At 22.9% G+C, this 24,848-nt stretch overlaps 6 protein-coding genes across 6 annotated transcripts; 2 read left to right on the top strand and 4 right to left on the bottom strand. All coding sequences in view use genetic code 6, as the record gives it.

Annotated features, from left to right (window-relative positions):
- Nucleotides 1-690: 690 nt before the first annotated feature.
- Nucleotides 691-3,928, top strand: TTHERM_00348420 (rab-GTPase-TBC domain protein; the record flags this gene model as incomplete). Its single annotated transcript, XM_001022997.2, has 7 exons — nt 691-773; nt 838-1,322; nt 1,372-2,035; nt 2,091-2,253; nt 2,323-2,625; nt 2,679-3,100; nt 3,364-3,928. 7 exons carry the CDS (start codon nt 691-693, stop codon nt 3,926-3,928), a joined length of 2,685 nt encoding a protein of 894 aa, XP_001022997.2.
- A 2,745-nt stretch (nt 3,929-6,673) lies between these two features.
- On the bottom strand, nt 6,674-7,138 carry TTHERM_00348430 (hypothetical protein; the record flags this gene model as incomplete). The annotated part of the gene is made up of 1 exon (XM_001022998.1): nt 6,674-7,138. The coding sequence occupies one exon, from the start codon at nt 7,136-7,138 to the stop codon at nt 6,674-6,676; it is 465 nt and encodes a 154-aa protein (XP_001022998.1).
- Nucleotides 7,139-7,607: 469 nt separating this feature from the next.
- On the bottom strand, nt 7,608-9,089 carry TTHERM_00348440 (EF hand protein; the record flags this gene model as incomplete). Its single annotated transcript, XM_001022999.2, has 2 exons — nt 7,608-8,070; nt 8,182-9,089. The coding sequence occupies 2 exons, from the start codon at nt 9,087-9,089 to the stop codon at nt 7,608-7,610; spliced, it is 1,371 nt and encodes a 456-aa protein (XP_001022999.2).
- Nucleotides 9,090-10,450: 1,361 nt separating this feature from the next.
- On the bottom strand, nt 10,451-12,324 carry TTHERM_00348450 (hypothetical protein; the record flags this gene model as incomplete). Its single annotated transcript, XM_001023000.2, has 2 exons — nt 10,451-12,173; nt 12,233-12,324. 2 exons carry the CDS (start codon nt 12,322-12,324, stop codon nt 10,451-10,453), a joined length of 1,815 nt encoding a protein of 604 aa, XP_001023000.2.
- Nucleotides 12,325-14,936: 2,612 nt separating this feature from the next.
- On the bottom strand, nt 14,937-15,580 carry TTHERM_00348460 (hypothetical protein; the record flags this gene model as incomplete). Its single annotated transcript, XM_001023001.1, has 4 exons — nt 14,937-15,001; nt 15,126-15,326; nt 15,361-15,420; nt 15,466-15,580. The coding sequence occupies 4 exons, from the start codon at nt 15,578-15,580 to the stop codon at nt 14,937-14,939; spliced, it is 441 nt and encodes a 146-aa protein (XP_001023001.1).
- Nucleotides 15,581-17,445: 1,865 nt separating this feature from the next.
- On the top strand, nt 17,446-23,637 carry TTHERM_00348490 (MIZ zinc finger protein; the record flags this gene model as incomplete). Its single annotated transcript, XM_001023004.3, has 4 exons — nt 17,446-17,834; nt 18,713-22,531; nt 23,359-23,436; nt 23,529-23,637. The coding sequence occupies 4 exons, from the start codon at nt 17,446-17,448 to the stop codon at nt 23,635-23,637; spliced, it is 4,395 nt and encodes a 1,464-aa protein (XP_001023004.3).
- Nucleotides 23,638-24,848: the final 1,211 nt, after the last annotated feature.

Below are 24,848 nucleotides of genomic sequence, written 5' to 3'. Positions count from 1 at the left end.
TATTTTAGCAATCAATTAATTCTAAAAAATAAATGATCATTTTTTTATTAAAAGATAAGTTTCAAAAATTATGCTTGCTAAATAAATAATTTCTTTAATAAATGTATTTTAATTGATGTGAATTAAAAAATTAACTGAAAAATGTTAATTTACACTAATAAATCTATTTTAGCAAATTTGTTAATCAAATTGATTTATATCAAAAAAGAAAGAAAAGTTTCAGTTTAATTTTGGATAATTTTGAATTATTTCAATTAGTAAATATGAAATAATTTGAAAAAATTATAATAAATTAAATGATGAATCGTCTCTTGTTTAAATCCTTTGAAACAGAATAAGAAATATCCATCAATAGCTTTTATTATTTAAACATTAAAATAAGATTTTTCATTTAAACCAAAGAAAATTCAATTATTGGAAATAGAACAAGAAATATGAATGTGTAATTTTACATTAGTCTCATAATAATAAGTAGGAATTCATAACATTTGATTTTTTTCTACGATTTTAGTACTTTAATTCAAAAATTTAATTACTATCAATGAAAAAAACTCACAAAAATTAATTATTCATTTATTTATTTGTGTTTAGATTTTGAAATAAAAATATTAATAAATTGACCAATAGATTAAAATAGCTATAAACCAAAATAAGCCAAAGCCAAATAAAAGGTCATTTAGATAAATAAATATGAGTTCTAATCTTGGCATTAAAAAGCCTTAGCAAACTCAGCAGCATGAGTAAAAAAAAAATTGTTTAAAAAGTCACTAAACGTAAAAAGAATTCATTTCCATTCTTATTTAATTTATATCTCTTTATTTTTAAAAATCTTATTAGAATTAAAATCTCATCTAAGTTTTAAGGAAATAAAGAGAATATTAACACTTAGGATTGTCAAAATTAATTTGATGAATCGCCTGTCTTAAAATCCAACAGAAGCTTGTAATAAAAGAAAAATGATTTTAATAATTATTACATAAGCAATAAATCATAAGGAGGCAATAAATTAGTTAATTTTTAAGACACACATAATTAATGTCAAGGAGATATATTAAAGGAATTATAATCAAGCTAAAAAGGAATTTAAAGCAGTTCAATTAATTTAAAAAATAAAAATTCACAATAAAACAACTTTTCTGTCTCTTAATCTCTACTTAATCTTGGTTCATTAACATCTCGCAAAATAAACTAAGAATAAGGGTTACCGAATCAAACTAATCATGGAAAAGTCAAATTTTATAATGCGTCAACTACATCCTACCAAAAGATACTAAGCTCACGTTGTCAAACAAAGTTAGGCATAGAATCACAGTCTCTAGGAAGTAAATAAAAAATATAAGTAAGCTTTTTATTAATTATTTTTATTTTAAGGTAGCGAAATGAGACGCATATTAAGAAGTAGCTTCTAAAAGTAGCAAGATACACTATAAAATATATCTAAATATAGCTGTTAAGATTCTAAAAACTTGAATATTAGTTAAAACTAACTTAACGGATCTTCTTTTGTAAGAAATTCGTTGAATATTACAACCGAAGTTGGAGAAAGCACAGGTAGAACTAATCGAGGAATTCTCGATTAAGATTAAATAAGCCATATTGCTTATAATAGTAAATAAACTGCATAAAACGAATAATTGCTCCAGAATAACTTCATTTCTACAGAGCCCTCTCCTGACAAAGATTTTAATAATTAAAGTTCAGGAAATTTCAATTAAGATCAAGAAATTAATAAGTTTTCTTAAAATATTTACAGTATGAATCAAAAAAAATAAAAAAATAGACAATTCTTTCAATAGCAGTTAGACTTAAATTTAAAAAAGATAGATGATGAATATGCTGAAAAATAAATTTTGAATGTTGATGAGCATCTAACACTAGAAGATTCTAATGAAAATAGACTCTACCCCTCTTCTCCTCTCTTGCCAATTTCAGTATCTAGAATTTATAAAAACTGCAGCTTAGATTCTAGGAAAATAACTCAAACATCATAAGATTTCAGCATTTCGATCTAACAAACTTAAATATTTTATGATATGTAATCAAATTAAATTAAATTTAAATTTAGTATTAAAAACTATTTATTAAATTAGAAACATGTTTGACTTCTTCAACGATAATTAATTTGCATTTAAGTAGATTATTTCTTACTTAGATATAAAATCTTGCTTGAATTTGTGTTGCACTCATAATTTTTTTCGCTCAAAAAGATAGAGAAGGTTGATTAATAAATAACTCAAATTTTTAATGATTAAGGTAAATTAATATTATAAAAACACATTAATAAATCTATTTACTTATTTATTTATTTATTTATTTTATTAGGGATTATTGCCAAAAAATATGAGAGCTAAATATTGGGTACACATTTCAAGAGCAAACGACTTTAAAAAAACTTTTACTCCAGAAAATTACAGGACATTGAGTGTTTGTGAGCCAAGATGTGAGAGAGAAATAGTTTAAGATATTGATAGAACTTTTCCAAATATTAAAGAGTTTAAAACAAAAGAAAAGACTTTTAAATTATAAAAGGTTCTAAGAGCTCTTTCGTTCTGCTTACCAGATATGGAATACTGTTAAGGCTTAAATTATGTTGTTGGAAGTCTTCTTCTTTATGCAGATGAGGAAGTAACTAAATAAATAATAAGAGAAAAAAATTAAAATTTTTATTTTAAAAAAAGGAATCTTTTTACATTTGTGTTTCAATGCTAAAAAATTATGGATTTAAAGACTGCTATTTTGAAGATCTGAATGGTCTACAATAAGCTGTTAAAATATTAGACAATCTAATAAAACTTTATTTTCCTCATGTTGCAGATTTTTTGAACAAAAAAAATATACAAACTGGTCTATTTGCTACTTCTTGGTTTAATACCTTGTTTGCTTATGATTTTCCTAGATAATTTTTTATCAGAGTCATAGATCTTTTCCTTTTCAGTGGATGGAAAATTCTTTTCCAAATATCCTTAGCTATTATACAGGAAGCTTAGTTTACAATATTTACAGCAGATGAAGACGATATAGTTAACATAATTAAAAAGGGATTAAGTATGAATTAAGAATAAATACTTTTAAACTCACAGAATTACAAAATCACAAACAGGTTAGCTTATTTTACAATTTATTTTAAACTAAACATTTTTTTTAGCTTTTTAATTTTTATTAATAAATTAATTTAAATTTTTTGAAACACTTAAAATATTACTTTTTTATCAAATAAAACAATTTCATAATTTTAAAATGAAATTTTTGTGTTTTTTAAAAATTTTATTTAAATTTTTATCATTGTTTTTTAAAATTTTATTTAAATTTTTATCAATAATCAATTAAATTTTTTAACTAAAAACAAATTTTATTTATATAAAGAATGGTAGTAGATTTGAGTAAAATATTAACTAAAAGCCCATTTATCAAGAATCTGAATTTAAGTTATGACTTAAAAGCTAAAAAGAGAAGATGGGAATATGAAATCGATGATTCTAAAACAGGAGAAGAATACTTAGTTAGATAAGCTACTTTATAAAGATAATAAATGAATTCCCTAAAAAAATAATAATAAGAAAAAAATAAAAATTAAAAAAGTTTTTTATCAACCATAATTGATGCTCTTACTCCACAGTTTTGCTGTTCTTCTGATTCAAATGTCTAAGATTATGAGTAAGAAATCAGCATGAAAAAAAGAGACTTTAGAAATTTTTCTACTTTTTCTAGCACAAACTTAAATGGCTCCAGACATTTTCTTCTGCCTTTAGAAGATAAATAATCAATTTTGGAATAATGGCATGGTCAGTAATAGTATGAACCAGATGTTAATTTTGACCTTTAAATGATTGAATAGCAAACAAAGCAAGACTTAAATCTGAGAAATTCTGTTAAATCTCACCCTAAAAAATTTATCGAAACAATTAAAAAATCATTTATAGACTCTTGAAATAAAATCTATTCTTATATAAAAATATAGATATAATTACCAATAAAACCACTTTGAATTATATTAAAAATTAAAATTAATTAATGAAAACAAATTTTACACATAATATTTTAAAGAAAATAAACTAAGAAAAAAAGTATTATGAGCAGCACGCACTCAAATAGCAGGTGAAATTTTATTCTGTGAATATTTTTTCTGATTCGCCTGAAATTGAGTAAAATTAAACTATCTATCTATAAATACATATATTATCATAATGGTCCAATATAATTTTAAATGCTATTATTTGAAATAAATATTTATATTAAATTTCATTTTGAAATAGTCATTCATTAATTTTATAATTAGAAGTATATAAAAAAAATTATTACATCCCTAGATATATATAAATATATATTGTATTACTTTATCCTTTTACTTCATTCAATCATTCATTCATAATTTTTTAAATTTTATTTGATCTAAATCAATAAATTATTTAACAAAATTAATTTATTAAGTTAAAATAAATGAATTAAAAAAATTTTTTTAAACTATTATCACTTTAAACTTATTATAATACTGTTTTCTAATATAAAATGAGTAATGTTTCAAACAACAAATAAAATAGATTTATTTTAATATTTGAATATTTTTTTAATAGTAGTTAAAATAAAATTTATCTCATATTTGTTTCTGATGTTTGCTTAAAATAAATATTTTAATTATTCAATTTAAATTTTTTGTTATTAAAAATTTATTTATAACTTGAGAAATATTGTAGATTTTATATGTTTATAAAAAAATATTTTTTTGTTTTATTAGCTTTTTATTAAAATAGGTGATTAAATAAAATATTAAGCTATTTAATTCCTCTCAACAACAATATTTTTTAAATATATTTGCAAATTAAAAAAAGTATTTGTCATTCTATTATTTTCAAAAAATTACAATTTGTTTATTTCTCCATTTTATTTGAATTATTTTGTTTATTTTTATTTGGTGTTTATTTTATATTTCTTTTATTTTTAATTATTTAATTTTATTTTTGTATTTTATTTTTATATTAATTTTAATTTTATTTTTATATTTATGTTTTATTTATTAAATATTTTATATTTCATTTTTTTTTTTTTAATCTATTGCAGCTATTAGAGAGAGAGAGCGTCAATCGAAATTATCTATCATATTAGCAGCTAGCTTTATTAAAAAATACTTTTTATATATGTTAATATAGAATTGGACAGGAGAAAAAGCCTTCAAATAAAGATAATACATTCATCATTTATTTTTGGCAGATGGCATTTTGATTTTACTTAAGATAATAATTAACAAGATTATATTAATAAATGAAATTCTATATTTAATTTTGTTTAAAAACTTAGAGTAAATGATCCATTCGATTGGAGTTTTAAAAAACTTAGTTATAATTCCATTATTAAATATTATCTGTTTTATCTTGTTTTTTTATTTTTCCTTTTTCCTCTTTTTTACCAAAGGATTTTTTTTCAAATTATTTTAGAAACTATTAATTAATTATAAAAAAATTGAAAAATTTTTGTTTCTAAAAATTTCTTCAAAAGTAAGAATTGAGTTCTATATAAAATAATAGAAATAGACTGGGGAAAAAGATGTAAATATTAATTAAGAAAAATAATCGATAATATTAATAATTATTAATTAGTCAAAATTAGTTTTATTTTTTAAAAGTAATTTTCATAAAGTTTTCAACCATTTTGCCAAAAAAAGATTTGCTTGTTTTATTTATTAATTTATTTAATCTAATACATTAATCAAGAATTTTTCATATTTTTTTATATCAATTTAATTTATTCAAATTTTTTAATTTTAATTTCCAAAGAAAAATAACATTTATTAATTATAAATAAAATTGATATTAAAATTAAGAAAATAAATTTATTTAAAAAGTAAAAAATCAATTTAATAAATAAATTTCTAATAAGCTTGTATAAAATGCGCTTAATGTTTTATCCTTTTGATAAAAAAAAAAAATTATTAATTAATTTTATTTTTAATACAAAATAAAAATAATAAAATAATGCTTCCATAAAAGTTAAAATATGGATGAACCTTATTGATAATAAACTAAGTTTTATAAATAAATAGCAATTAAGATACTCAAAATTTAGTTTCTAAAATTGTAAAAGTTAGAAGATAATTTATTATTTCATAAAAAATTAACTTTTATTTGGTTTTTAAATTAGAATTTATTTATTTTAGTTTTTTAATTTTAAAAAATCAACTAAATATTAACTATAGAATAAAATTGACTTAAAGTAATTTAAAACATATTTAATATCAATTTTAATATTACAATAAATAAATAAATTTAGAATTTCTTTTATTTTAAAATTTAAAAATAAAATTTGAATTTTGAAAATTTTTCTAATTAAAATATTCATTCATGAACTTATACTTTTTAATAATTAATTTGTCAACTGAAAAAAAATTGTATTTAATCAGTTAGAAGCTAATCAATTAATAATTGTAATTAAAGCGTGAGTGTTATTGCATTTAATTGTTTTATAATTTTTATCTATTTTTATTTGTTTCATGTTTTTAAGTTGATTTATATTTTATTATAATCATTTTTCAAATCTATTTTTTTTTATTTATTTAATCTATTTTATTTATTTAATATATTTTATATTTATTTTTTTAATTTTTATTTTTTGTTTTTATTTCTTTTTAGTTATTTTATTTTATTTTTTTCCTCTCGATCTCTCGATCTTTTTGTTTAAAATTTCATCTCAAGCCTTAAAAATTCTTTTTTCTTTTTATTTATGTTATTTGATTTTATTTTTTGAGTCTCTTTGTCTTCTTTAGTGTCTAGCTGTCATTTAAGTTACCTAATTAATTACCTATTTATATTTTTTTTTAAGGGAAGAGAGGGCCATCTTATAGCATTACTTAACTTAACCTTCTTTCAGCACGGTTAATATTGGCTTTATGAAGGGGTATAAGACTTTTACTAGCCCATAATAAGGGATCCTGCTGAAAAAACTTAGTTTCGAATTTAAGTCCGCCAAAGCGCTAATACTTTCGCTACTTTAATTCTTTGTGTCCTGAACCTTCTTAGATGAGCCTAATTGCAAGATTGGGTTCTGGAATGATTGCAATTCTTTGAATGATATGAAAATTTAAGATAGATGACGGGCCGATATGAGTGTTCCCAAACACCTTTTTTAAAAAACTAATACCGGGTAGCATGATTCACTTATAGCAGCATTTTTAATGCACCGAGGAAAGGATGATTGTGAAAAATTATCAACTAAAAATCATCTTCATATCTTTTGGGCTCTATCTTTTATTTATTTATTTATTTATTAATAACGTTTTTATTCAAAAAAATTAAATTATTGCAAGATTTAATTTGTAAAAAATAATTAATCCTAACTGATAAATAAAACATCTTAATCAATATAATAATTAATGCTAAATTGAAAAAAAGATAATTAAAAATATTACTTTTTAATGAATAAAATATTGTATTATTCCTTTTTTTAACAAATATGCAAATAAAAATTTTGCAAAACATATTTCTTTTATGAATATAATTTAAGATAATTTAATATAATTTTAATGAATAAAATATTTCCCTTAATAATTTTTTATCAATAATAAGTTTTTTGTAACAAATTAAAATAGAGATAATTGGTTTTTTTTAAAACATAGAAAATCACAAAAGACTATTAAGGAATTCTTTTAAGTTTTCCATTTCAACATAAGCTTTTTCCATAAATATTTTAAATTATGACCATGAAACTCTTCCAGTTTAATACTTTCCTTCAATTTGTTCCATGATTGTTTCAGTAATTGAATTTACCATTCCATTATAATCTTAAAGATCTTTACCACCTTTTGCTTGGTAAATTGCTGTATATGAGGACATTTGTTATTAAAGAAGCTGTAGTAATTCTTATTTAGTGAGAAATCCACTCCTATCTTAATCATATTACAAAAAGAGTACTTTCAAGTCAGAACGAAATGCAGCTTTTGAAGCATTGTTAGGGTCGATACATAAATATTCTATCCACTCTTTTCTTGAAACGTAACCGCTATTATCTTTATCTAGCTACTCCATTTCATACTACAATCTATCTTCATCTGGTTTATCTCCTTCATATGCATATATCAAATATCTAAAAATAAAAAAATAAATAAGTTTCAATTAAATTAAGTAAATCAAAAAAATCTTATAAAAAACAATAATTAATTTTCTAATATTTTTTAATTAAGTAAGCCTATTTTACTTTATTTCATCAATTGAAAGTTTGTTGTCTCCATTAATGTCTGTGGAATCAAATGCCCCCCACGATTTCATGACAGATAAGTATGACTTTTTATAAATTTACCCCTCTTTAATATTTGGACAGTCGACTTTTGAAGTTGCTTTAAGCACATTCATTAGTATGTTCATGTTGCCATCTTGTGTTAATTTAAGCTCTTATGTAAGAATAGAATCTAAAATATTTGCATCAACAAATTCAGCTGTGTTGCCAACAATTGTGTTAAAAAGTTTTTCAAAAGTGAATTTAAACTCTGTGCAACGACGCTCAGCATTTTCAAAAGTTTAGACGTTAGCATATTTTAAAAAAAAATCTTGAAGTTCCCAATTAAATTTAATCCAATTTTTATATTCATCTAATGAAACTGTACCACCTTTATCGGAATCCACATCTTTAAATATTGCCATCGAATATTCCTCGATTTACTTGAGAGTTGGAGGTGGTAAAGAGGCAATTTTACATAAACCTCGAATAGAAGCTTAATTGTTTAAGATAAGTTCATCTAGTTCTATAGTTTCATTTTTGTTAAAGTCAAAAAGTTAAAATACAAATTCTATTTTCAGATCAAATTCGTCTCCACATAGAATTACGCATGTAGCCAAACTTTCATAAAGGTCTATTGCGCCATCTGGATTATGCTAATTTTCTAATATTAAAAACAGTCTTTCACAATACTCATCAAGTAGAAGTTGAAATGCATCACAAAATTCATCTTAAGTAAATGTTTAATTAGTAGGGTAGTAGTCTCTAATTATCTCCACAATTTCATAAATGTCTTTCATTTTTTTTTTCTTCAAAAAATTAATTATGTCAATATTTTCATTGCTTTGTTTTTAATTCCTAGTCAATCTCACACCTAAAAAATTTCCCATTTAATTGAGTTAAAAAAAAATTAAACTGCTATATCTTAAATGTTTATAAAAGTAGATTTAAGGCTATTTGCTAATACTATTTATTGATTTTATATTCTACAATTTAATAATTAAAGAATCAAATGAATGAGTGCTTTTTTGTTTAATTTATTATTATTTATTGAAGCTCTCTTTTCCCTTATATGAAATAGATAAAATATTCTTTTCTGATTTAGAAGAAAGATTTCTACTTATGAACTTAAATTAAAATCCGATTTCATATTTATTATCTATTTATAGGTTGATTAAAAAATAGTTACAAAATTAATTTATCATAAAAAAAATTATTAAAATAATTAAAATACTTATTTAAATAATTAATAAGAAGCTTGTGTGAGATATAGATCATTTAAATATAAAAAGTTTAAAATTTATAAACAAATTTTTAAGTAATATTTTGTAGAAGATTTTATACCATATGAGTTTATGTTAAAATATTAACTCTAAAGTTTTTATTAGATGTAAAAATTTCTATCTTTATTTAAAGATTGAATATAATTTTTAATATTCTTAAAAAATAATAAATAATTTTTATTATCAGTATTTGCATTTTTATTTATTGGAATTTATGATAAAATTGCATTAAGATAAATATTAAATTTAGTCATTTATTTTATTTAGAAGATTTTCATAAATTTAATTTAATACCAAAGTTTTAACAAAAATAAAAATAATTTAAGTAAAATTAATTTACATGAAATTTAAAGATAGAATATCATAAAATTTGTAAATTATGAATTTTATAGACTCTAAAAAAAATTAATTTATAAATACTTTATTTTTTACGCTTTAAAAAATTATTATTATGTAGAATTACAAACATAATTAATCAATTGTTTGGTAACTAAATATTAAAATAGAAATTAAAATTTTTGATATTAAATATAACTATTAAGGTTTTAAAATGCATCATAAATAGAGATTATTTAGAATGAATTGTACTTGCTAAAATTAGTTTTTTTTTTAATGTAAAAAAGATAAGATTTATTTAGATAATTAAAATTTTTGAAACCAATTTAAATCATAAAATGATATTGTAAATTTAATTTATTATTAGAAAAAATATTGAATAATTTAAATTAATAAGCATATATAAATAAATAAATATCATTTGAACAAAATAGTGTTTATTAAATTAGTGAATTATTAAAAAGTATTTTAAAATAATTTGTTAAAAGCTAAAAAAATGAAAATAAATTAAATTTATAAATAAAATACATTTTTATTTACTAACTAACTAACGAACTTAATTAATTATTTTTGTAAAATTAATTTCAATTTAAAGAGAGACAATCAATTATTTTGTGATTAAAACGATATTATCAATTTAAAGAATTTATAAATTAAGCCATTTCTTCTATCTCGTCACTATTTCTAAAGTTGAAGAAAAATTTCTCTGAACCTTATAGGTAATTGAGGAAGCCAGATTATTAAATAGATAGCTCAACTAGGAAATTTTAAGTACTGACTCTTCTTAATAAGCACTTATTGAGAGAAAGAGTGAAATTAGGCTTTTAGAAATAATTAGCAAGCTTTTATGAGGTGATTTCAGTATTATCAAAGCAATGTAGGTAATTATCTGCAGTTATAACTAAATGCGAGTCTCTATACTAAGAATTTTAGGCTCCTCCTTATAGTCTTTGAGTCTTTAAGTCTTTCAATATGAGCATACGATTGTCAAATTTTTCTACAACAAAATTTTCAAAGAAAGGAATTATTTCGTTGTAGCTGAGCTTAGGCTTTTCGCCTTCAGCTAAAGGATTTTCCTCTTTTTTCACGAGTTATTCTGTCAAAAATTCCATATCTTATTAATTAAAGATACTTTATACAGAAAACTACTCATCTATATTTTCTTCACTAAATCCATTTGATAAGAATTCAACAGACTCTTTAATTTAAGTATTTTCTCCATAACACAGTACGAACTATTCTTAAAATAGTTTGAGAGCTTTAGCGATAGATTTTCCACGATTTTTTTCTATTTCCTTAGAGCTTTCCCAGAATTATAGCACAGCACGGGCAAGCTTCCTTTAGGTTTCTGTCTGAATTTCAGCGTTTCTTAAGAAATTAAGTTGAGTTCTGTAAAGATCTTTTGGTTTTGTTGTTATCTTTTTGTAGCCAGTTTTTGGTGTTGACATATTGTAAACTTAAGCTACTTTTCCACTTTTTCTAGAAGTAACTTCGTTCAACTGAGACATTTAGCGTTTTAGCAGATTAATTTCGTTGACAAGAGCGCTAAGACTTGCTATTGATTAATTGTAGTCAACCATAAGGAGTTCTTCAAGTATATCATGTTCGATAGTGTATGCAAACTAAGATACTTTTTTAGCATGTTCAAAGTTAGCATCATCAAGAAGTTAAAGTCCTTTCTTTAAATGGCCATAGATATTTTTAGCTAATTCATTGTTCATTAAAGCAGCTTCGGGCTTAGGGATAGGTTAGCGAGCATATTACAATTCTTACTTTGCCTTGTTTTAGAAATAGTGGATAATAAATTGCATAAACTAATTTGAAGCTTGCATTTTAATATCGATTTATGCAATAATACTTTCGATAAGAGAACGATGAATGTTCAAAAAGTAAGCTCTTTTTCTATCCCATTCACGAAGCATTTCCAAATTTTATCTCTTTCTGTCCATAGATGAATGTGCTATCATTTCATGTTCGTAAATTTCACTCCATTATTCCTTGTATCTGCCTTAATCTTGCTAATATTGTTGATGATAATTTTAATTTTGCTAATCATGACCTTTAAAAACATAACTTCCTGATTATGTTTCTTCATAAATCTAATTATTTGTTGTATTTGGTTCGCTAGGGATAGTAATTTCCTTAGGATTGTTTTGAGTAATTTGTTGTTGCTATTATTTAAATTCTTCTGGATTAAACTCTTTAATAGGACTTAACTGAGAATTTGTTTGCTACTAATCTAAAGTTAGATTTTAAACTTGCTAGTTAATAGCTTATAATTATTCATTTTGAATTTGCTATGGAATAGTACTTTCTTTTCTTTCTTCTTCCTCCTAGTGCTATTATTCTTAAACCCTAATAATATTATAAGTCATATTAATTACTCAGTAGTTTTAAATTATTTTGATGGTTACTGATTCACAGGTTCAGAAACTTAATTAACTTGATGTTGGACATCTTCCTCTCTTTGGGATTGCTTGATCTATTCTGCTGATACTTCACTCATTAAACCGAGTTTTATAAATTAGATAAATAAATAGAAATTTTGATATTTTTTTGATTAATTTTGTTTTTGAATATATCTTTATGAAAGATAACAAAAAATATGTATATTTGAATCAGAAAATCAGTAGATCTTTTTTAAATTTATTGTATTTAATTATTTTAAAAAATATTCTGAAAAAAATGTAAAATTTAATTAATCAGAAATAGTTGTTATTTTAAGAAAAGTTATCTATGAATTAAATACTAAATTTGTATCTCATTTAATTCTGATGAGAAAAAAATTTTTATAAAGGTAAAACAAATTATTTTAATTTATATTTAAAAATTATAATTAATTTTGTTGAAATAAACACATTTAATAACAAAATTGAGGTTATTTATGTAAAAATACTTAGTATTCTAATAATATAATAAATAGGTTTAATATTTTTATTTGAGTGTTTACTTGTAATGACTTTTAAGTGTATAGATAATACATTTATTATTTATGAATTTATTTAAGTAATTAAGATAAAACAAAGAAATCATATTTTTTATATTTGTATTTTTTTCAAAAAAAACTATGTTAATTAAGATGATAAAAGCTGTAGTAATTCAAAGTGATACAACTAGGGGGAAAAATATTTATATTTTTTAAAAAAAATGTTAACTATAGAAATAAAAAAAATTTAAGGAATATTAATTTTACTTATCAAGCTATAAATGCAATTATTTCAAAAGAAAAGTATTAAATATTTTAAAGGGTATATATTTTTTAACAAATTTTTTCATAGAATATATTTTAAATAATTAGAAACAGCATTTAGAATATAAAATAATAAATATTAAACTAGTTTATATAATTTTTATTACAAACAATCAAAGAGTTAGTTTTAAATTAAAAAATTTAAATACTTTTTTTATTAAATCTTTTTTAAATCTAATATAAGTTTTTTTAATACTTCCTTTAATCTAAAAAATCTCAAAAATTGATTATTATAATTTTGTAATGAGCTATAAAAATATGAGTGGATAGTGCTATTAAAATGATAAGTATATTTGTTTGTTTCTAGGAAACGAGGTTCTCAAAGATTTTCATAATAATTAAAATTTAGTGATTTTGGCTTTTAGTAAAAAGTAAGAAAAATGAGGAGAATAAATAAAAATTATTTAGATGTAAATATGATACCTGCTTGCTGATGAATTTTTATTAGTTAACAATTTGCTTGATAAATAAAAAATAAAGAAAAAATTGAATGCAAAATTAACGAGTGAATAAATAAATAGAGTGGATTTAATTAAATGTATTAGTTAAGAAAAAAGTAAAAAGTAACGAGTATATTGTAATTTATAAAATTTAATAAAAATTGTTATTAAACAAATGCTTATTTCATTATTTTACTAAGCCAGCCTTGATTTATTTTGAGCTTAATGCGTTAATTGATTTAAGTAATTGATAAACAGTTTAAAAAATTTGAATATATTAAATGATCTTTTATTCCAAAAATAAATAGTTAGTATTAACTTTTAAATTTCATTTGTTGTTGGAATTTAAATAAATAAATAGTGCTTTTTTCTACTTTTATTTATGAGAATTATTTATTAATTTACACAAACCTAACTGATTGATAAGTTATTTTATCGAGCTACGGTTTTAGGGACAATAATTTTTTACCAAACATGTCTTTGTTTATTATAGCGCTAACTTATTTTTGGCTCTGATATAATTTTGAATCAATATGAGTTTCGCTTAGAGTGCAAAACTAAATAATAGTCTTTATTTCTATAAAATATCGCGAACTATTACGGACAAAGAATTGTGTGGTAATAAGAGTATTTCAAATTTTTATGTTTTAAAAAGGTAATGGTATATTAGATAAAAGAATTATAATTAGTGATGGAGAGAGGGTAGGCTTTTAGGAAGATTGAAAATAGAAAAGAGGCGGAGAAAAAAGTATATGGAAAAATTAAATTATTGAAATTTTAAATTAATTTATTAAAAAATTTAGTTTATAACAATCACTATAATCTGTAATTAGTAAGCTATCTCTATATTCAAATGCTTGTTTCAAAAGCAAACAAGCAAGCAAGCAAATAAACAATAATACTTAGTAATAAACTTTCTAAAGCAAGAATAATAATTTTTAAATTAATAATTATAGACTAAATAGTCTATTTAAAATTAAGAGTGGGGGATTTTTCTAAAGCATTAAAGCAAAATATTATTACGCAAAGCAGCGGCACTTTTGTTATTATTTTTTTTAGTCTAGAATATTATTAATAACTAAGATATGAGCAGTGAGAGCTATGTGAAAAACATTAAGAATGCAACAATAATTCATGTCATATATTTTATTTAAATTTGAATTAATTTTTAAGTCTCTTTATCTATGCTTTTGATTTTTCATAATTGTAGTATAAAAAATTTTTAAGTGCTTGATAATAGTTGAAACGTCTTCCAATAAAAAAATATATATAATCCTATCATGAGTGTGTGTGTGCTAAATCAAATTGTGTTTTAAATTTTTTTATTAGGAGGGAGAAATTAATAGAAGTTTGGAAAGATTCATTTTTTCAAACGAAAATTCTAATCTGAATAGTATTAGTTAGTTAGTTAGTTAGTTAGTTAGATACTCAAATTTATATAAATTTATTAATTTATTGCTTCTTCCTTGCACTTAACTAAATACATATATTGACTAATAAAATGCTTGTTTGCTTAATTAATTTATTTAATTTTCTCAATTAGACTTGAATTATTTAAACTTTTTTTTTTAGAAGAAAATGTGTGAAAAAAATTACTCTTTATAATATCTGTTTTACTTGTGCAAATAATTCTGTTTTGCATTTCGATAACTAAATAGATTTAAAAATCAGGCTATAGATTCTCTAAATTGATCAACATAATAATACACTCTACTCTCTGCTTAGTGACGTATTATTTAAATAATTGATCACTACCACTACATTCAAGCTAACACTCTTACAAATTAACCAGTAAAGCTTCTTCTGATGAAATCTAATCTTAAAAAAATATAAAATATTATTAAATATTCACTAGTAATAGTGTAGATATTAGTGACATCTTTTTTTGACTTGGTGCTTGCTCTGTGATATACTAATCTGATATAAAAAAAAGACTACTTTTGAATTTTCTGCTTACTTCTATGCCTGCTGATTATTTCTAATCCTTTTTTTTTGCAACTTAGGGTAGGATTAATTTTAATAAAATAAGAAGCTAATAATATTTCAAACGAAAATAAAGGAGTGGTAATCATTTAATTTCGTGAGATTGAAGCAGGTCCATCCGATTAAAAGATTACGTCATCGATTTCATAAAATAACTTGCATATAAAAGGAAAAATATGAGAATGGGTTAAGTAATAATTTCTTTTTTTTTTTTTTTTTTGCGCAGCGTAAGAGAAAAAGGTTAAAAAGCAAAAGGAGAAAGAAGCACACAATCGTCAAGAAATAGATTCGAGTAGAGACTAAATTATAAGGTTGATCAAAGTAGAAATATTAACATATTTTATTTTAGTAGGCTAAACAAAAAGCAAAGCACCATTTAAAATAATTTTATAAAATCCTTAATAATGAAATAAGGAAATGGCAGAAGTAGCATTTAGTTTAAAAATTTTTTGAATTTTAGAGTAGACGATAAATTAAAAGAAATTTGAGAAAATACGTGGTATTGATATCTGATTAATATTAATAGTTTAAATATTCAATTAATAGATTTATTTCTAATATTTGGAATTGATATTAATTTTTATCTGAATTATCAAGCACTCAGCAAGCAAATCAATACAAATAAAATAAATAAATTATGAGCCAAAAAGTTTTTAATTGAATGAATACTAAAAAATTTATAAGATAAATGGGGAAAGTTTCTAATCTAATTATTTTGTTTTCATTAGCTTTTCTACTTTTTGGCATACAAGAAAACTTAATATTGCAAATTTTGTTTTGTTGATGTCTATGATAATTTTTAAAATTAAAAATTTATAGACAGACAGACTTCTACTTTATTTATTTTCAATCGAATTTAATTTAAAGATTATCAAATTCTGTCATCTGATTGGTTCAATATCATTTTATTTGGATTAACCAAAATATTAGCTCTCTCCCATTGATTATAAATAGCTAATTTTTGATAAGCAAAACCAAAATTTAAAAGCAAACTCTCTCTATACAAAACATACAAAATGCAATTCCAATTTTAATGCCTACTTTCTTCAATTATGCAAAATTAAAAAAATTTAATAGAATTTATTAATCGAAATTAGCACCTTTATGCAATTTATGCCTTGATATGTTTTCAAAAATTTTAGAAACTAAAATTAAAAAAGCATAAATAAATATACTAGTTTTATAAAGTTTACTAATTTTAATGGAAAAAAGCAACTAATAGTTTAAAATATAATGATAAATAATTAATTTCTATTAATAGAAGATTTATTACTCTTTAATCTGTTTTGATTGTCTTAGTTTTGCTAAATATTTTACTATTTTCTCTTGCATTAATTTTTTTAAATATTAATTTACTTCTTTACTTTTTTATAAATATTTAGAAGTAACTAAATCTGTAAATATTAACATAAATATAATAAGTTATTTTAAATATTGTATAGAAGCAGATAACAATTCGGAATTAGAACTTGAATTTAAAGGCCTAAATTGAAGACTTTTAAGAATTATCACTAATAAGTAAAACTTTATATTAATTTATTTAAATAATTCCTTTTAAAGCATCACTATTTCCATTAGTAAACAAGCAAGCAGTTATTATTCTATAAGTTATTTAAGTAAAGTTTGTCATTTTATATTGGAAAGAAGTTATAGAAATTAAATATAGGGCTTTTATTTTATTTTAGATGCTACTTTTGATGCTACTCTTATCATTTTTATGCTTTTACATTTCTCAAAATTTATTATTATTATTATGATGATTATACTACTTTTAAAAGCCTAATTATTATGATTGTTAAAGTGGAAAAAATATAACTTAAAGAGCTAATTACTTATTTATAGTGTAATAACTAGCTAAAAGATAAATTAACTGATTCAAGCTAATAAGAATATTAAAAGTATGCTAAAATTTTATTTTTTTTTTATAAATAGAATAGAGTTTTAAAGAAAAAAAATGATAGATTAGAATATACAAAAATTGGATATGGATAACTTTTACTTAAAAATAATGAAAGCAGGAATTGTTTAGTTTAAGCTTGAAAAATCAGAGAGAGCTTAAATCTGGTAAGATTTAGCTAAGAAGGGGAAAATAAGTAAGCAATAGGCGCAAGGAGAAGCTGAACTTGCTAAAGAATTAGTAGAGTTCTACTTAAAACATCCTGAAAGAGATGGTTAGGCAAAGTAACTAAGTGAGTATTTTAATAAAAATGTGCAGGTGAAAGTTGAAGGAATTTTTAAATATTATATCGAAAACGCTATAAAGCCATAATAATAGTAAGAGGCAAAAATGAAGAGCGATTATAGTAATGCCGCCTTCTATCAGCAATAACAACAACAACAACAGTAAACATTTATTTTATTTTCAAATTAATTATTTAACTACTAATAAATAAATAAACAATTGATTGAAAAAAATAATAGAGCGTTTTAAGTCTTTCTTCATCAAAATAAATGAAAGCAATATTCCCAATTTTTAAAGAAAGAAAGTGAGAAAAAAATATATTTATGCAAGCATTTATTATTTATGCTTTTCAGATTCAAATAAAAATTTGAGTTTTAAAAAAATGAATCAAAAAATTTTTTTATTCGTAATAATCTAAGCGCACTATTTTATTTATTTCAAAGAGATAAGAATCAAATAGAAAATGACTATATATCTATCTATCTTCTATCTATCTATTTATCTATTAATTTATTTACTTATTTATTTATATGTTGAGGATATTAAATTAAAGTGAGTAGTTGAGTGAGTGCATTATACTGTACAAAATCAATTAATAAATTTATTAAGTACAAAAATTTTTTTCGAAATTAATTAATTTATCATTTTGAATGAATCTTAGTTAAAAATCTCAGCTTGATTTTGTTCATAGAATTTTTAATTATTATTTTATTCTCGCTTTTTCCCCACTTGATACAATTTTCTATTTACCTTTCAGAGCAAATTTTATCTTGAAACCTTCTAATTATTATCCCTCATTGAATTTTCTCAAAAATAAATTACTTTATCCAAATATTTTTTCATTCAATTCATTCATTCATTCTTTATTTGATTCGTTCTTTGGCTTTCTGAAATTCAATTTCAACATTCAAATATAATTTTTTTACAACCCAAGCTCTGTCTACAATTTATTCTAATTGATTAGTAGTTTACATTAATTTATTGATATGTTTAGTTTTTAATGCATTTCTAAAATTTTATATCTTTAAATTATAATTAGATATGATGCATAACAACTAAAATACTTGCAGTAAATGAATTACGGTAATACTTCGAGCTTAATGGGAATGTCTATGGCTTCAATGCCTACAAATTAAACTCCATTCTTACAATATAATCCTAGTGTGATGAATCCTCTTTTTAACAGCTTATCTTTTTAGTAAAGCACTCCAACTGAAAGCCTTGGCTTACCATACGGATATTTTCAACTTCCTAATTAATTTATGCATCCTTAAAGTAATTAAGGAGTGCCTTAGCTACAGCAAACTTATATGTATAACAAGCCTCATGATATTTCTGGTATTAATACTGCTGCTTATACGACTACTCCTTAAAGCTACATAAATTCACTAAATTTAGGATAATAAGTTGGGTTCGTAAACTCTCTTCCATAGAGCCTTTATGGTTCTCAATTTATTAACTAATAATAGGCTGCAGAAGCTGCAGCGACTTAGACTTAAATTGATTCTTCAAGAAACTTTAATAACTATTTCAATAATATTAATGGTTTTGCTAAGGGAGCTGAAAATACTTAATATCAAGTTGACTAGCTTATGCAAATTTAAGCTGCTAATCAGCCTTAATAACAAAAGATTGTTTAGACTTAAAAATAAATCCAAGCGCCTTATTCCCTTCAAAATTAATAATAATAATAATTTTAAATTTCGTAATAATATTAGTAATAAGCATAGTTACCTCAATAACAATAATTATAAGCATAAAGCCAACAGAGGTAAACAGCTCAACCTGCAGCTTCAAAATAAAAGTAGTAGACATCTAGCAGTAGCACTCTTCCCAACATATCTTAACCTAATCAACCTTTCGGTTTAGCAATAAGCGGAAGTAGCAATAAACAAGTTTAGTCAGCTGCGAATAATTCGTCATCAAATAAGAGCTCAAAGCTTGGAGTATCTGAAATAACACCCTAAAATTAGAAGCAATCATCTAGTTCATCTAGCTCAAAGTCAAAATCTAAGTCCAGCAATAATAGCAGCGCAATTAACTTGCTGTAATAAACTTAAATACCAATGAACAACACTTATAATGTGTATCCACAAAACAGGAATGGAGCAATCCCAAATTAAGTAAAAATAATAGAAACAGAAGCAATCAAAAGCTGTATTTGCGCTTAAGTACCACGTTTGCGCAATTCCTAATCAGAATTAATTTAGTGTAAGAATAAAGGATGTGAACACAAACTGCATCTAAGCTGTATGAGGATTTCACCTAAAGATGAAGAAAGCATTACCCAATTTGAATGCCCTTCCTGCATATTAAAAAAGTATGATCCTCTCCATCATGTCGAACAAACTTTGATAGATTGCTAAGTAATGATGGGTATTCCCAATAAGTAGCTTGATTTTTAGTTAACTACAGAGATGTTTACAAAAATAAAAGATCACAGCGAGTATTCCGTAGAAATTCGTTGCATCCGAATAGATGGAACCAAAAATATATACGAAACAACTTGGCCAGATTTTGGTAATTTGAGAATGAATAATGAAGTCATATTAGAACTCAAACCCCTCCAAAATAATAGCTCACTTAAAAAGCGTAAAGACGAAAAGCATACTTTTAAAGGAGTTAAGAATCTAAAAGAAGGAATAAATCACCTTCAAATATCAGAATTCAATTGCAATATAATTGAAAAGTAGTAATTGCGTATAACAGAAAACTCCCTTCATTGCATTTCCGTCTTTATTATACGTAGACTCACTGTAGATTAGCTAGTTTCTAATATAAGAAGAGAATCTACCCGTCCTGCTGATGAGTGTAAGCAATAAATCTAAGACTACTTCCATCGCCAAAACAAGAAATCTTCCCACGAAGAAGATGATGATGATCTCTGCATTGACAGTCTGAGTGTCCCTCTAACTTGTAGCTTAGATATGAAACTCATATAAACACCTGCAAAAGGTCGTTTTTGCAAGCATTTCTAATGCTTTTCTCTTGAAAACTTCATCATCACCACAGAAACAGTGAATCCTCGTAAATGGAAGTGCAATATCTGCAAGGCTAAATGCTACGACATCATTATTGATGAATATATTCTTAAAATTATCTAAGAAATAAATGAAAAGTAAATTAAGAATGTGACTGATGTCAAATTCGATGGTAAAGGTTAGTACTCCTTTGATCAATAGTCATATTCAGATGATGACGATGACTACGATGATGATTCCAAGCCAATAGTTAAGAAGCCTTCATAAAATTAAGCAAGTGCTCCAGCTCCTGCAGCCGCATAGCCTATTACTGTATCTCCCACTAATTCAAACTAAGCTGTGCCTATCCAATCTGTATAAGCTTAATTGATCAATAAAGCTCCTATTAATGGTAACAACAATCCAAAAGGAGTCAATATAGAATCCCATTCCAACAGCAATGCTCTTGAATCTTAGTAATTATAAATTTAAGATCAAGTAAGCGGTGGAAATAAAAAGAAGTCATAACCGCATTAAATTTTAGTTATTGATAGTGATGAAGAGGAGCCTCCAATATAAAAGAAGGCCTAAACTGTTGCTCCCGCTCCTGCGCAACTTCTTCAATAAGTTCCTCTCTAAATACAGGCACTTCAATAAAATGGTTAACCTCACCACCACCACCATTTAAATATTCCTTAAAATAATTTTCCTGCAAACGTCCAGAATGGATCTGGCATAAGTATCCATTAAAATACTAATCTCATGAACCTGAATCAGGCTGCTAGCTTAAATGGAGTTTATTACAAAAATTTACAGAACGCCAACTCTCACTAGACATCCAATACAGCTGGGTTAAATACTGTAAATTCATAAAATATTAATTAAACGATTACCCTAATTAATAAAGATAAAGATTAATCTTCAAATTAATCTTCTAAAAATATTATTACTAAAAGCAAGAAAACCGTAATGTGTGAAGAAGAGAACAAAGAGACTTCTAAAATATAAAACTAAACAAATAAAAATAACAACAATTAATAAAAAACACCTTCAAACAACAAAGAGTAGAAATTGAATTCTGAAGAAGTCTAGAGAGAAGTTCAAACAAGTAGAAATAACGCTGGTAACGCACCATCAAGCACAGCCAGTCTTTCTTCCATGAATGATACTACATCTTCAAAAGTGTTTAAAAAGCAAACGGATAAGCAGCAGACAATAGATAAATTATAAAAATAAAACTATTAATATATTGTTTAAAACGCATAATAATAGATCAATTAAATTTAAGTATAACCCAAATAATAAATTAACCCTAAAAGAATAGCATCAAATCAAGACTAGCCAATACTAATAGAAAGTCCGAAATCCGATGATCTACATAAAGAAGACACTCTTTAATAAATATCTGTTTAGAAGTTGTTATAGTAGTAATAGCAGTAACAGCAACAATAAATAATAAATTAAAATGCAATGAAGTTAATTAATATGCTATAAATTCCTGAAATTGGAATTAGTAGTTAAGATATTTAAAAATAGATTCAACTCACAAATAGTTAGAAGCCCTTGATGCTAGATCACATTTAAAAATTGGAAGAAATATCTATGAGTGGAGACTAAAGCAAGAGCTATCAAAATGTTGTATTGTCAGATAAAGAAATACAAAACATTGAAAGGAAGAGAATATAAAAAGAATAGTCTTTAGAATAACGTCAAGATTTTAGCATTTAATATTTTGAAGATTATATGAGTGCTTAGGGACAAAATATAAGATTTGGTAGTTCTTAAGATCTTTCATCCAAGCAAAAATAAAACTTAAACAATAGCACTAGCGGAAGTAACCAAGGTAGTTCTAAAAAGAGTCAACAAAATCCTCAGGTTAATAACATCATCGTTAAAACGTAGATATAAAATTTAATTAAATACTTTTCAGAATTACCTTTATTTCCTCTTTCTAGCGATGAAGAGATTTAAATGCATGATGATAGAGATTATTAGAATGATGATGAAGAAGAAGAAGAAGAATAAGATAGTGATGAAAATGATAGTTAGAATTCTAACACTCACCAGGTTAATCAAGAAAGGAATTATAATTATTAGAGAAATAGATATAGGATAAGTTAGGATGAAGATTCAAATACTTTTGAGGAAGATATAGGATTTCAAAAGTAATTAAGAATATCATCTCTAAATTACAAATAGTCAAAGAATAGTAAAAGTAAAAAGTTAAAAAAAGATGTAAATTCTAATTAGGTTGCATAAACAGAAAAAATATATGCAAACTTAGAATAAAAGGATTCAATTAAACAACAGCAAAAAGAAATAATCAATAAAATTGTAGACTAATAGAAAAAAATAAGAAATGAATAAACTAACAAAAGAATGGATGTAGAATTTAGTAACTAAAGTTATTAATCTACAAGTGAAAGCAGTTAAAACAAATTTTAGTAGAAAGATACTCAAAATAAAATGAGTAATGAATTAGAACAAACAAAGTATTATTCATTAAAAAGTAACAATAAGAGAAATATTATCTTAAAAAAACCATAATAAGTTCATCTTTCTTCTTCTTCATCATCATCACCTATTTCTTAATAGTCTTTATCACATGCTTTACAAGATACTCTTTAAGCTAGAGAGAATTAGAAATAAAGATAGTAAAATAAAAAATGATTTTTAGGAATTAGCATTATCGTTATAAAAATTCATAAAATTTATTATTAAATAGATTAAAAAATTTTGGGTAGTCAGAAACAGTGCAAATTCAATTTGAGTAACCTTCTGAAAATAGCTTAAAAAGAAAAATGTAAATTAAATTTACAATTAATTTACTTATTAATTATTTAAATTTTTTTTGATTTTTTAACTTATATTTATTTTTGAAATATTAATAAATAGCATAGAATAAAATAATTCTAATAGCAGTGAAGGTCTCAGTAAAAAGAGAATATATGAAAAAATTACCAACATAGGAAAAGAAGATAATCCTATAACTATTGATGATTGAAAAAATACACACTTATTTTGCACATTGATTCTAGTTTCTATTTACATTCTAATTTCTTGATAAAACATAACCAACATATAAATAATCAAAAAATTAAAATTATTAAATAAAAAAAGAGTAATTAACACACACACACACACACACATACATCCTCCTTTAACTTATAATAATAATAATAATAATCATAATTAACTTTAAACTATAATATTTATTAAAATTAATCTTAACAGATGAACACTAAATATTAAAGACATGAACAACAAATTTCAACTTTTAATCTAAAATAGAAAAACTAATTATTTATCTTAATAACTCTCTTATCTATCTCTCTCTCTCTTTGATTTCTTAGAAAACAAACACACAATATCAATCAAAATATATATATCAAAATTTATTTAATAAAAATATAAAATAAATAAATAATATTATTTAACAATAAATAGATCTTTTGGTTACACAAAATGTATGCATATTCTTAAATATTAATAAAAGCTGCTTAAAGGTACGAAAATAACTTATAACACTTTCGATAAACTATTTTAACATTTTATTATACAAAAAAACAAAACAAACAAAAATATTTTGTAAATAAAAATCTAAGATACATTTCATTCATTCATATTTGCATGTATTCAGTTCTCACTCTAACTTTGACTTAAAACAATTTATTCAAATCTACATTTTTTAATTTCAAAATTAAAATGAATCCTTTTTAAATATTATTTTACTTCTAAAAAATCTAATTTATTTTATTAAAAATATTTTTTTTTAAATAAATTTTAACTTATAAATAGTATAATATTTAGTTTTAATTTAATTATTTTATTCTTTTTATATTCTTTGTCAAACCTTTTTTAAGCTAATTAATTTACATTTGAATTTTGTTTGTGATTTAACACAAAATTTTTAAAAATTTTTTGCTTATTTTTTTAATAAAAAAGCAAAGTTTGTTTTTAAATTTAAAAAATTTGTTTGTATGGGCAAAAAAAATATAAATTTAATGCATTTTTTTATTTATTATAAAAGCTTTTTTGATTTTTAAAAAGCATTTTATTTTTATTTAAATAGTTGAATTAATAAGTAAAAAATAGTCTAAATTAAAATTTAAGAAAGCATATTATTTATGTTTAATTTTGAAAAATTCAAAAACATTACTTTTTAAATATTTCCTATTTAAATAATTTAAATATTAAAGATTTTTTCAGCTATTC

Source organism: Tetrahymena thermophila, assembly GCF_000189635.1.
Source record: "Tetrahymena thermophila SB210 genomic scaffold scf_8254460, whole genome shotgun sequence".
In the NCBI taxonomy this organism is placed as follows: domain Eukaryota; phylum Ciliophora; class Oligohymenophorea; order Hymenostomatida; family Tetrahymenidae; genus Tetrahymena; species Tetrahymena thermophila.
This window is presented reverse-complemented; position numbering and strand designations above follow the sequence as displayed.